General features: G+C 46.3%; 2 protein-coding genes across 2 annotated transcripts; both read left to right on the top strand.

Annotated features, from left to right (window-relative positions):
- On the top strand, window positions 1–2,883 carry PHALS_09621 (agc protein kinase; the record flags this gene model as incomplete). Its single annotated transcript, XM_024724909.1, has 1 exon — window positions 1–2,883. One exon carries the CDS (start codon window positions 1–3, stop codon window positions 2,881–2,883), a length of 2,883 nt encoding a protein of 960 aa, XP_024575739.1.
- Window positions 2,884–3,097: 214 nt separating this feature from the next.
- On the top strand, window positions 3,098–8,098 carry PHALS_09620 (uncharacterized protein; the record flags this gene model as incomplete). The annotated part of the gene is made up of 2 exons (XM_024724908.1): window positions 3,098–5,677; window positions 5,729–8,098. 2 exons carry the CDS (start codon window positions 3,098–3,100, stop codon window positions 8,096–8,098), a joined length of 4,950 nt encoding a protein of 1,649 aa, XP_024575738.1.
- Between the last annotated feature and the right edge of the window lie 3,902 nt (window positions 8,099–12,000).

Genomic DNA, 12,000 nt, shown 5'->3' with positions numbered 1-12,000 from the left:
ATGCCACTTCATCCAGAATCACCCGGTGGCTCGCCGCCCGTTTCGGATCATAGCGAGTCCTCCGTGGCCTCTCACAAGAAGTCGCGCTCTGGCAGTATCAACAGCGTCCCGTCCACTGGTAGCTCCAAGCGCAAGATTAAAATGAGTAGTCCCCAGGTGTTGGGTTCTCGTCGTACCAGCATCGGCCTGGCCAATGGTGCTAGTGCCGAAGACTCGTGTTTATTTGTCGACAACCTTATTCGTGTCGTACAAAAGCGACTACGCTCCGAATTGGGCTTTCGTGAAGTGTTTGTTGCCACAGGCAAGGAGGCATCAGCGGATGACACTGATAATGGCCGCTCGCGGTCATTAGTGATTGCTTCTAATTTGAACGAATCGCCTAAAAAGAATGAAGAACCGCAGCCATGGGATGCTATGGCTGCCAGCAAACGTCCACTTTTATACGGTAATGATAACTCCAAAATCAATGGCGTTTTGCCATGTAGTGACTGCTCCAAGGGAACGGTATATGTATCACAAGGCTATGAAAAGAAACAGCGACTACTGGTTATAGTTCCGTACCGTGAAGCCGGTATCTGGAGCCGCAGCATCTGTATGAATCAATTTGATAGCGACAAAGACAGTGGCTCAATGATGTCTTACTTAAAGAAAGCTCTGAGCGAGAATTATGGGGTTGTCATCCTGAACCCAGCCGCTCAAAGTTGCCATCCACGTACGCACGTCGAGCATGCATGGGATCAACTCATCGCGCCGTTGCTATGCGACGTCTTTATCGTTGCATTCTCACGTGGTGCACAGATGGTACTTCATCTTTTAAATCATGACAATGGCCAGGGCGTCGTACAAGACCGTGTCAAGGCGCTAGCTCTTGTTGAGCCATCCCATTACGTTAGTGACAACGACACGTACTTTGCTCGACGAATTCTCGCGCGTCGTGCCGTGTCATGGATTTTGAACTCGGAAATCGACGTTGGGTGCAAGATTCCACAGGGTCCGACACGTCATGGCTGCGTCTGTGTTTCTGCAGGTACTGTACCGTCCAATGTACTAGGTAGCAGTGGTGCTTATGCGCTAGAAATGGTCAAAAGTTCTGTCTTTGGATCATTTGCCGCTCGAAGTGGCGAAGCTGCGGGAATTACGGTCAATGCGACGAAAATCAATGCGTGTGGCATTTGTCATCGCAAGTTATCGATGCTTAATCGACGCATACCGTGCTCGTGGTGCGAAGTCAAGTACTGCAGTCGTTGTTGTGAAGATAAGTTTGTACCAGCGTTTGGAAGCTGGCGCGTTTGTTCCTTGTGTCAATCGCTACCGTGCTTGATCGACCCCCGTCGAAAAAATCGCAGTGCAACGAACCATTCAAGCCCCACGGCAGCAGGTCAAGAACGTTGCAGTGTCTTCATCCGACCGACCGCTGATGATGACGATCCAGTGTGTCTCGGAGACTTTGAGATTGTCAAACTTGTTGGTCGTGGGGCTTGTGGACGCGTGAAATTGGTACGCAAGAAGCACGGGTACGATGAAGGCGTATTTTATGCGATGAAAGCGATCCGAAAGAAATTGATGATTCAAAGAGGGTTGGTGGAAGCAACCAATGCCGAGCGACGAATTCTTGATCGTATTAAACATCCATATGTGGCAACACTTTGCTATGCTTTTCAGACTGAAGCCAAGCTTTATCTACTGTCTAAGTATTATCCAGGTGGCAACCTCTTGGACCAAATGCGTCTGGCGCGGCGGTTCTCAGAGGATCGTACACGATTGTACACTGCTGAAGTAGCCCTTGCCATTCACCACTTGCACCAGAATGATATAATTTATCGCGATCTTAAGTTGGAGAACGTATTGGTGGATTCTGACGGGCACGTCGCACTCACAGATTTTGGCATGTCTAAGGAAAATATGCCCGACAAAGGCCGTACGACAACGTTCGTGGGTACATACCAGATGATGGCCCCTGAAGTGTTTAGTGGAAAATCGTACTCACGCGCCGTGGATTGGTGGGCACTGGGTGTCATGGTGTACGAAATGATTGATGGTCGCACTCCTTTTAATGCCAAGACTAATCGATTGATCAAGGAACGTATTGTTAATGTTGATCTCAAATTTTCACCACGATTTACGGATGATGCTAAAGACTTTGTTTCAAGATTGCTGACCAAGAACGAAGCTAATCGTCTTGGTTCGGGGCCTCATGGTTTCCAACAGATCAAAACTCATCCATGGTTTAAAGGATTGGATTGGGGCAGTGTCGAGCGAAAAGAGGCTTTGTTTGAAGGTCAATACGCTTTAATGGAGAAACACGCAAAAGAATACCGCACGGACGATATCTTTGAGACATACATGAACACAATCGAAGTCCCTGTTGACACGCCTGCGTCAGCTAAGAGCTCAAACGACGAATTGTTCAACGATTTTGCATTTAACTACATGGATGGCCCAGAAGAAGAGCAACGGGATGTGCCTGAGCCAGACGAAGAAGGAGACGGTCAGAACCCGCTGTCGCCTATCTCATCAAACGACAGCACGAGCGATCGAATGTTGAAGTCTCACTCGTTAGGACAACCAAAAGACAGAATGCTGGCCACGTTCTTGTCGACGAACGGTCTGGACTTTGACTTAACGCTGTTACGCCCGGATCAAGCGACGGACTTTGGTGTTTCGGCCTGCTCTTTCATAAGCTTGGATGGCACTGAAGACGAGGCTGCGGAGCCTGCTGAGCGATTGAACGACCTTGTGGAAACGACATCTGATGAGGATGATGCAGAAACGGACGACAAAGAAAAGCCGTTGAGATCATTATCGCAATCCGTGTCGCCTACGAATAGTGATGGCACGGACGTGGACTCGAGACTGGAAAGTACGCGTAAGATGCTGCTTTAAGGACATAACCCCGTAATTCTGAAATTAAGTACACAAAAAATGAGTCATATAATTTTCTGTCACACTACTACATGACAATAGTAGTATTGGCACTTCATGATATTGGCACTACATGAATTATATTATCATATAATTATGGCACAAATCAACTATGGTGATTGTACTATGCGATTGTTGAAGTTGTACCGTTTAGAGGGCCGTCTTGAACGCGCACATGAAATTAAAAGATGCAGCCAATGCGAATGGATGGACAAATTTCCTGCAGTTCTATGAGTCATTTATTAAGCATGAATTGGCTCAGCACTACCCACAATTTGCCCGATCATTGTGTCAATTAGAGCAAGATACGCGTGCTGAACAGGAGCGACAGAACGCGCAGGTTCTCTCAACGCTGAGACTCAAAGATGCAAAAATTTTGAGCCTGCAAAAGATTGTGAATGAGCAACGCGAGCAGCTAGACGTTGTGCTAGATGAATTAGAACGAAGAGAGACGAAGGAGGACAAAGAAGTGCAGATTAGGATCGAAATGCGGAGAGGAGATGCAGCAATACAGACTGAGAGTGTTCAGAGAAAGGTAAAAGATAGTTGTACGCAGACCGGCAAGAATGAAGAGGAATTGAGGATATGCCAGCTCCTGGAGAAGCTTGGAAAAGACTTGAAGTTGGTGGAGGACAGGAATGTTGCTCTGGAGAACGAGCTGCATCAGAGAGCTACCGAAAAGGACGACAAGATGGAAGATAATATGATCTTCAAAGATTGTTTAAAAAAATTACAGTTCGGAATGGATGCAATGAAGGTGTCGTATGATTGCGTGCAGAGTCCGCTCACTCTCTTTGTGGGTCAATCGGAGATTGAATCAGAAAAGTCGACGTGTGTGAATTTGGAACACCGTCTGGAGGTTCAAGGTGTACGACTAGAGCATCTTCAAGCATGTCTGTACGCATGGCGTGATGCTATTGTGCAGTGTATGAAGCAACACATTTTACCTGATAGCGATACAAAACTGGTAAAGATCTCGCCACTTTGTCCAATAAGTGCTAGTCAGGATCAAGGGGACCATCGTCCCACAATTCAATGTTTTTTTGCTCTTCGAGGCGCTCTCGCACAATTACGGCAGCACACATTTCAGCAAAGTCATCAACACGGAGCGAGCGAGCAGCAGAGTGTCGTAAAAGAGTTTGCAAAAGCTCTTTCTAATGAAAAGAATGGCGTTGAAATTGCTGCGAAAATTGTCCAAAAATGGGCTAAGTGGGAAGCAAAACACATGAAAGAAATGCATGCTTTAAGAAGAGGGTTTGCAGAGGAACGCGCTGAGTACCGAAACCGTCGGATTGCGCTGTTAAAACAAATTGACCATTTAGAACAGCGAGAAATGGATCTACAAGCTGAAGTTAACGCGTGGAGAAGGAAGCGGGAGGCCTCTAAAAGCAAATGCGAACAGGAGTTGCCTTTCTTTACCGTGAACAAGCCCGAAAATCTTATTAGTGGCAAAGCGTTGGAGTACCCCCAACTTCTTGCGCGCCTTGCCACAGTCGAGCAGAGTTTGCTTGTAAAAGATGAGCAACTGGCAGCTGCCAATGCGACAATCAAGGCACTTTCGACCTGCACGACTGGCTCTGAAAATTCCGTTTCAATTGACACTGGTGCAATGAACTCAATCACGCAAATTGCTGGAGATTTGCAACGAGTATCAAGACAAAAACTCGATGTGCTGCAGCAACGACAAACAAGGCTCGTTGGTGTAAGTCAATACTTTCAAGCGGAAAGAAAGTGTATTGAATTAGAGTCTCGTCTTGGAGTTGAGACACAGCGAACGGCGATCTTGAAAGCAGCAGGCAAAGTTTGGAACCACGAGCGCGAAGAGCTTCTGCGTAAGGTGGAAAAGTTGGAAACGGAAGCTTTGTTTGCAACCATCCAATGCCCACCCAGAATGTCTTTGGAACAAATGGACAATCACAGTGCTAGTTTTGTTGAACGCGATGATGATTCTAGTGCCTTGTTCAATGCGTTAAAACGCATTCGATTAATTGAAGACAATCGCAAAAGTATGCGGGACCGTTTGCTTCATCTTCAGCAGCAAGTTGCGATATTGCAAGAGCAAAGTCAAAACGGTGAACACGTTGAGGCTTCAAAGAAGCAGACAATCGAGATGAAAGTTGCAAATTATGTCGCCGAACATCACCAACAGTGTATCGACCACTTTAAAAAATTTCTAGATCGACAGCGTGAATCTCAGGACAGCTTATCTGGCTGCAATGGCTATGAACCCGTAAAGCAGACGCAATTTGAGTGGGAAGTATTGTTGACTCATTACGAAACGCTTTGGATCGCTTTTAGCTTCCTTTATTCAATCATTAAAGCTTCGCCGCAATCGCTAGGCACTGCACAAAACGAGCCCCTCATCTGCGCGATTAGAGAAGTCAAAACAGACTTGCGACTTGATTTTTTAGAATTTGAAATCGATAAACGAGATGAAAAACTTTTGTTGCTTCAGCAGCGATTGCTGACTCAGGATTTACAGGAAAAATCCTGTAAACATTGTTTTCATATTCAAACAGGTCACACAAGCCCTCACAATCCATTTTATAGATCAAAATTCGGAAGTGAAATTGCGACCCCGCTAGACTCACGTGATTTCGCTCAAGAGGTGGGAGCTAGTGGCTCAAATTTAGCCCTAATGAAAGTCTCTACGACACATTTTAAACCAGGAAACGATTTACTGGACACTGTGCCGCCTATCGAAGCAATCAATGGGCAGATCTCTGAGTCGAAATCGCTGATAGAAAAACATCAGGTACGCTGCACTGAATACGATGCACGAAATTATTATACTGATCTGAAAAAGTGTTTGACAAAATGCGCTTATCTGATACCGCAAAATTCCAAGCTGAACGAGCAACTACGAATTGAAAAAGAGACAAACAATAGCGAAGAGTATGTGAGGAATAGAGAGGAGCATTTCTCGTTTTCTTCGGAAGAAAAGACTGAAGTGGAAGAAAAATTAGATATGAATATGATTGCAAGTGATATAATGAACCGATGTCAACGGGAATGTGAAGCTTTGAAAGAGCAGTTGGGATTAAGGGAAGCAGATAATCTGGCTCTCAAGCAGTCGCTTTGCAAGATTAAGGAGATATGTGCTCAAAACGAAGTCAATCATGAGAAACAGCTCCGAGTCAAAGTTGCTGAATATGCTGAAAGCATGAAAAACTACATTTTTACAATCAGTGAGACCTTATCTCGCATTGATAATGATAAATGTCGGCTTCTCGAGGAGAATAGCGAATTGCGCTTCAAATTGCATTTGAAGATGGTAAATGAAAATAGTAGAATACAGAAGATGCAAATCGAGTCCCAACAATGCACTCAAAGTACAAATACTGAAGAAGTTTTGGATCTAGCTACTGTTGTTGATGAAAACACAGCTTTGAAGGCGCGTGTCGAAGATCTGGAGCTCGAATTGCATCGTGAACGGAAAATCGTGGAAATGCCAGGACAGAGAAATTTAATCGAGGAACAAAAAGATAATCATGCTTTGAAATCTCCAGTCGACTTTGAGTCGCGTTGCGAGGCATTAGAAGAATGGCGAAATAAGCTACAGCTCGAATTTGAAGAATACAAATCTGTACAATGTGCTTGTGCGCATGAAAGCTCAAAACGCATTGACTTTCTCTCAGCTTGTATCCACGAGTTTATATGTGTTGCCGAAGCGATTACTTTAAAGGATGAGAGGTCAATCACTACCAATGAGTTGTACTGTATTGTCATGAGGCTTGCAAAAGATCAAACAACAATTGGTGAGAACACAAAAGAGCCTAAAGATCTGGCGCCAAAATTGGATGATCATTCGAATGTGGCAGTTCTAAGTAAGAATTTTCGGAGCAACGGTCAGGGAAAGCTAAATAGCAAGGCTGAATATCTTGAAGTGAGCGAAGCAATGTGGTGGAGGTTACGGGCATCAAAGTTAGAGGCGCATCTACGCTCTATGATGCTGCAGAACGACACGTTTGAGGATACTATGCGGCAGCTTGAAAAGAGTATGGGCGACGCCAACAGAGAACTGTCATTACGTCTACAACGTGAGGCTCAATTGGTGTCGCAGTTGGCAGCGCTAAACTCTGAGCTTGCAACTGTTAAGGATAGCGCGGCTTCGATAGCAGAGAAGTATCGATTTGTTCACCAAGAGCTTGAAAAGCAACAAGCCGAATTTTTGGGACGCTCAGATGATTTACAACGATCTCGTTTGGCTTTACAGCGAAAGGCAGAGTTGTTGGCTCAACAAAAAGAGAAAAACTTGTTGCTTCAACAGGAATTTGACCTAGTGGGTGAAAAATTGGAACGGTTGGCAATAGCTGAGAAACAAATAACCTTGTTGCAACAGAAGGCAAAAGAACACAAGAACCAGCTAATCCTCGCTCGGCAGAATTCTGAGCAATGTCTCACTGACAATGTCCGATTATCAATTCATCTTAAAAAGTTGAACGAGCGCAATGCTCGTATGGTGGCGCGATTTAATGCTACTCGTGTGGAGAACGCACATTTAAAAGCACAATGTGCAAAACGTGATAGCGATGAAATAACGATGGACGAAAATAGTGATAACAAGAGCTGCAATAAGCGGGTTGATGAGGATAGCGAGATTCGGGCATTGAAACGACGATTGTTGCAGAAACAAGATGTGATTGGGAGCTATAAGGCAAAGCTGGCAGATTTTGAGTTGCAGCTGCAACGTCAGCGAGAGATGATGATGAAGCTCGGACGTACCAACCGTACGCTACAACTAAAAAAACGGCAAAATCAAGAGGCAGAGCACGAAAACATAGATGTAAATATTTTGAAGCTAGATGCAAAACTCAAAGCAAAGCAAAACCAACTCGATGGTTTACGGGCATCCATTTACGACTCATTCGAAGCACTTGTCTCCAAATATTCGACAAGGAGAATTGAATCAAAATCTCAACTATTAGATAGCTCGTTGATGGACGAAAGTCGAGATGAGAACGAAAAACTGTTCGCTTTGAAGAGTTGGACAAATCTCACCTGTTACGATCTGAGAGAATTAAAGTTGATTAAACGACCGCAATCTGATGAAGCGAATGAATCGAAGTTTAGAAATCTTCAAGCTGCACTCTGGAAATTGGAGAATGCATTGGAGGCAAATCCCGAAGACTGCCGCACTGAACTATGCCAACTTCTTCAGTATTTCTGCATTTGACGACCTGATTCTTTTAGCTCGAGAACGAGCTCAAGTTTTACTTGTACACAGTAGATTCGCAAACAATCACGAATCTTGAAGTTCATTCCGTGTCATCCAGGGTAAGACTGAACTTTTGAGCGATCATTTCTATAGTACAAGGATTGAATTCAAGTATCCGTCCGGCCGTTATACATACAACTACCAAGATTTCGCCGGCGCAACATTATTAGAGTACTGTGTAGCCCGTGCTTATGGCAGAATTAGGGCTTCAAACATGAAGTCACCTCATGCAAAAGAACTAATGAATTATTCTCACCTTCTGATATCAGCGTTTGCGATGCTCTGCTCATCATGAATGGAAGCAGCGCGATTACACTGACCTTAAAAATAGTACGTTCTAGCGTGAACTTAATACGGTATTGTATCAGTTGAGTCAAGTAATCAGTGCTTATCTTCGACTGTGACATCCTCAACGCGTCCAGGCATTGATTTTACTAAGTTTTGATGCCAAGGCATGTCCACTTTAGGTCCTTCGTGCTTTTGAATGTGTGTAGACTTGGGTTGTCGTGCTAGAGAATTTAGATTCCAAAGTGATAAAATCTTCGAAAAATCAAAGTAGCTACAACTTGCTTTCTGGCAGAAAAGTGAGGTTTGGCATCTGTCAGGAGAGTCAAATTGGATTGTCATGGCAGAGCCTCCGCCATAATTAGTAAATTAGGTTTTCTTCTCGCAGAGTTGGTCATTACAGTACTACTCTAGGCCGATCGAGCAGTCAAAATTATCAGACGACACGTCCCAATCAATTCGCGACCTAATTAGCCCAGTCTTTGCGTGCCAGCGTGCGCTTCGCCGTGATGATTTCGCGCTTGCACTTATACGTAGCTCAGGTGTGAAGTCTGTTGAAAATCTTCGAAATCGTAGGCTTCAACAATATCTTAACGGAGTTGGATGACTCCATCTTCGAGAAATATGTACAGCTTGGTCCTCTCGCTTGCTTTCTTGCACAATCCTGATGTCTCGACCGCTCGATAAGTGTCTCAGATGGATCAGCAAGTGAAGTGAACGTCTGGACAGCACTATGAAGTTTTGATATCTTACTTCCTTCTACACGTGTGGGCTTGAAGCCCTTTGTCATGATAGCAGTGCCACCAGGTTAATTCCTAAAATTTAACTTTCTTCTACACATCGGTGACTTGTCTAACTAACGGTTTTGATTCTGATTCACTTGGCATAGAATTGATGCAAAAGTTCGAGAAATAATGATGACTTCATATTTCTGTCTGCACTACAAAGGAAGCATCAAGTCGTTTGGAGGGCATCTGCTGGCAACAACCACACGTAAACAGACCGAAATCATGTCTATATGTGACAGAATTAAGCGTGACTCAAAAGGGTAGTTAAATACAATGTGGAAAAGTGGCATTGCATTAGCGTTAGCCTTTGTAACGAGGACGCAAAAACTATGTTCAAGAGAACGGAGCTGTTTGTGTTCGGGGTTGGGCCCTGCTGACCCCGCAACAAACCAGAAGACAGGTAAGAAGCGGGACGTCGGCTCGATGAACCTTGACGCGCCTTGTGCATAGGACAACCAATCCAAGGTGACGGGTGTCTCTACAGACGAAACACCGTCGGGTGCCCGAACGCTGCTCGGAAGCTCGGAGCTCTACCTCCTCATCTTCAGCATAGCTGAGATTTGTCGGCTCAGGCTCGCTCGACGAGTTGCTAGAGTGTGCATTCCAACCAAGTCGTGCCGACTAAAAAATAAATTCGGCATTAAATGCCACATTCACTGCTTCTTCGAAAGACGACGGATGCACACGGAAGACTTTTTGAAATCACTATCCCACGTACAGACATATCATTTAAGGTAATGACCCTCCCACTTCGTCCGGCAGCACTAGCGGATCTGAATGTGTATGCAAGCCGGACTTGCTGTTCGTGGAAGCGATCGTCAAGGGCTTTGAGAAGCCATGGAAGATTTTCGGGGCGTCGGGCAACTATGCTTGACGCTCCAACATGAAAAAAGTCAGCTGTATGCTGATGCTCTGATGGCGCAGTTGAGTGACATCACCACTGCTCGCTCAGCGACGGGGGCGTGTATTACGTCCCTGTGGACCTCGGCGTCTAAGTTTCTTGACTTTGATAGCTTGGAACGCTGCATAGTCGTAGACTTGGATTCAAGGTATGACCTTAATCTTTGTTTGGCATGGCTGGAACACCAGGGGTCATGATGCGACTGGAGGTCCAAGACCTTGGGCGCTACGCGCACGCATCCTGGTGGAGCTTTGGTGAGCCATAAACACAATTCTCTCAGGAAGCAGACACCGGACCGGGACGGTCAACGTGCTGGAGAGTTAAGCATCCGAGTTGGTGAACACCAAAGGTGTATCGGACAGGAGCCCCGAGCATGGCTTGCGGAATGAACGTGGAGTGGAACGTAACCCACTGAGCACTGCTCAAGTGTCGAAGAGGTTGCCGCATGTCACGAGTGGCATGGTCGGACGAGGTCCGAGGCATTCAGGGCGAGTCCCCAGTGATGCACGTGGAGTGACACGTAATCCACCGAGCGCTGCTCACGTCTCAGAGTAGTCGCTGCATGACGCTCGTGGCATGCATCTTGGGCAAGGTCCTTCAGATGTGCGTGGAGCTGCACGTTATCCACTATGGAGCTAGCAGCTCTTCGTGGGATGTTGTTAATACCATCAGTGCTCTGGTGGAGCAGGAAGTGAGGCAAACACTGAACGACGCTGAGTGCGTGTTCACACTGGTCTCGTTGAGACGTACAACCTCTGTGAAGAGGCGACAGCAACGACGTATGCTAGCTGCACGACGCCGGGCGTAGACCCTGACCCAAAGTGTTTCTACCGTAGACGATAGCGCACAGCTATACAGCCTCATCAACAATATGACTGGATAGGAAGAGAACAACGTCATCCTCAAGGCTATTCCTGTGGTGAATACTCTTCTTGAGCTGGACGAGATGTCCTTCGAAGAGTTCGGCGGTGCCACCTTGATTTTCACGGGACGTTCCGTGTGTACCGACGATGTTACCACCACTTGTAATGTAAGTGTAGATCTGGCGTCGGTAAGTTCTGGGAAAAATCCTTGTAATTCTTGCTAATACGCACCAAAATTTGCTTAGCGTTGAATTGCCACTTCTTGGCCCAGTTGGCGCAGATCGAGGGCCGCGTCGCCGGGGTTGTTGCCCTCCGTGCTCAGAACCAGTTGCAGCTTCTGGGTGGCCAAGGGTCCTTAGGAAGCGCTGCGGCGCCAACGCTTCTGCATTCACTTGTGCCGGATCGCGGTACGGCTTGAGCAAGCCCACGTAAAACACCGGGTGGGTGCGTATATGTTTCGGAAGGTTCTGCGTGTACATTAGGCCCCGTTTGGCCACAACCTTAAACGGTCCGATGAACCGTAGACGACGAAGCTTCGTCCTGAAGATAGCAGAGGCTGCATATGTAGGCAAATTTTTAGAATTTATTAAGACCAGGTCCCCGACCTGAGAACTTTTCACTTTTGCTCTTCTTTTTTCGTCTGCATATTGTCTGCAGGTCTTGGCTTTCAGCCATCGCATCGCGAACGTGTCGTAGGACACTCAGTCTGGCAGACAAGAAGTCATCGACTTCTTTGCAGATGGTGAGGGGCTGACATCAGCAAGCCGTTCGGCTATTCCTCCCCCACAAGGCCCTGAGCCATGGGATGGCGGCGTCATTGGGACGCGAGGGTGATTCAGCCCGTTCGCGAAGAACGGCGTGTAGCCGGTAAATGAATGCACTGCATTGTTCAGTGCAAAATCTACGAGTGGTAACCTGGCGCTCCAGCGCCTCGGCGTCTCAGCGCAGACGCCACGAAGAACGTATTCGATGGCGCGATTCGCCCTTTCGGTTTGACCATCGGTCTGCGGATGACCCGCTGTT

Source organism: Plasmopara halstedii (assembly GCF_900000015.1).
Source record: "Plasmopara halstedii genome assembly, contig: Scaffold_430, whole genome shotgun sequence".
Taxonomy (NCBI): domain Eukaryota; phylum Oomycota; class Peronosporomycetes; order Peronosporales; family Peronosporaceae; genus Plasmopara; species Plasmopara halstedii.
This window is presented reverse-complemented; position numbering and strand designations above follow the sequence as displayed.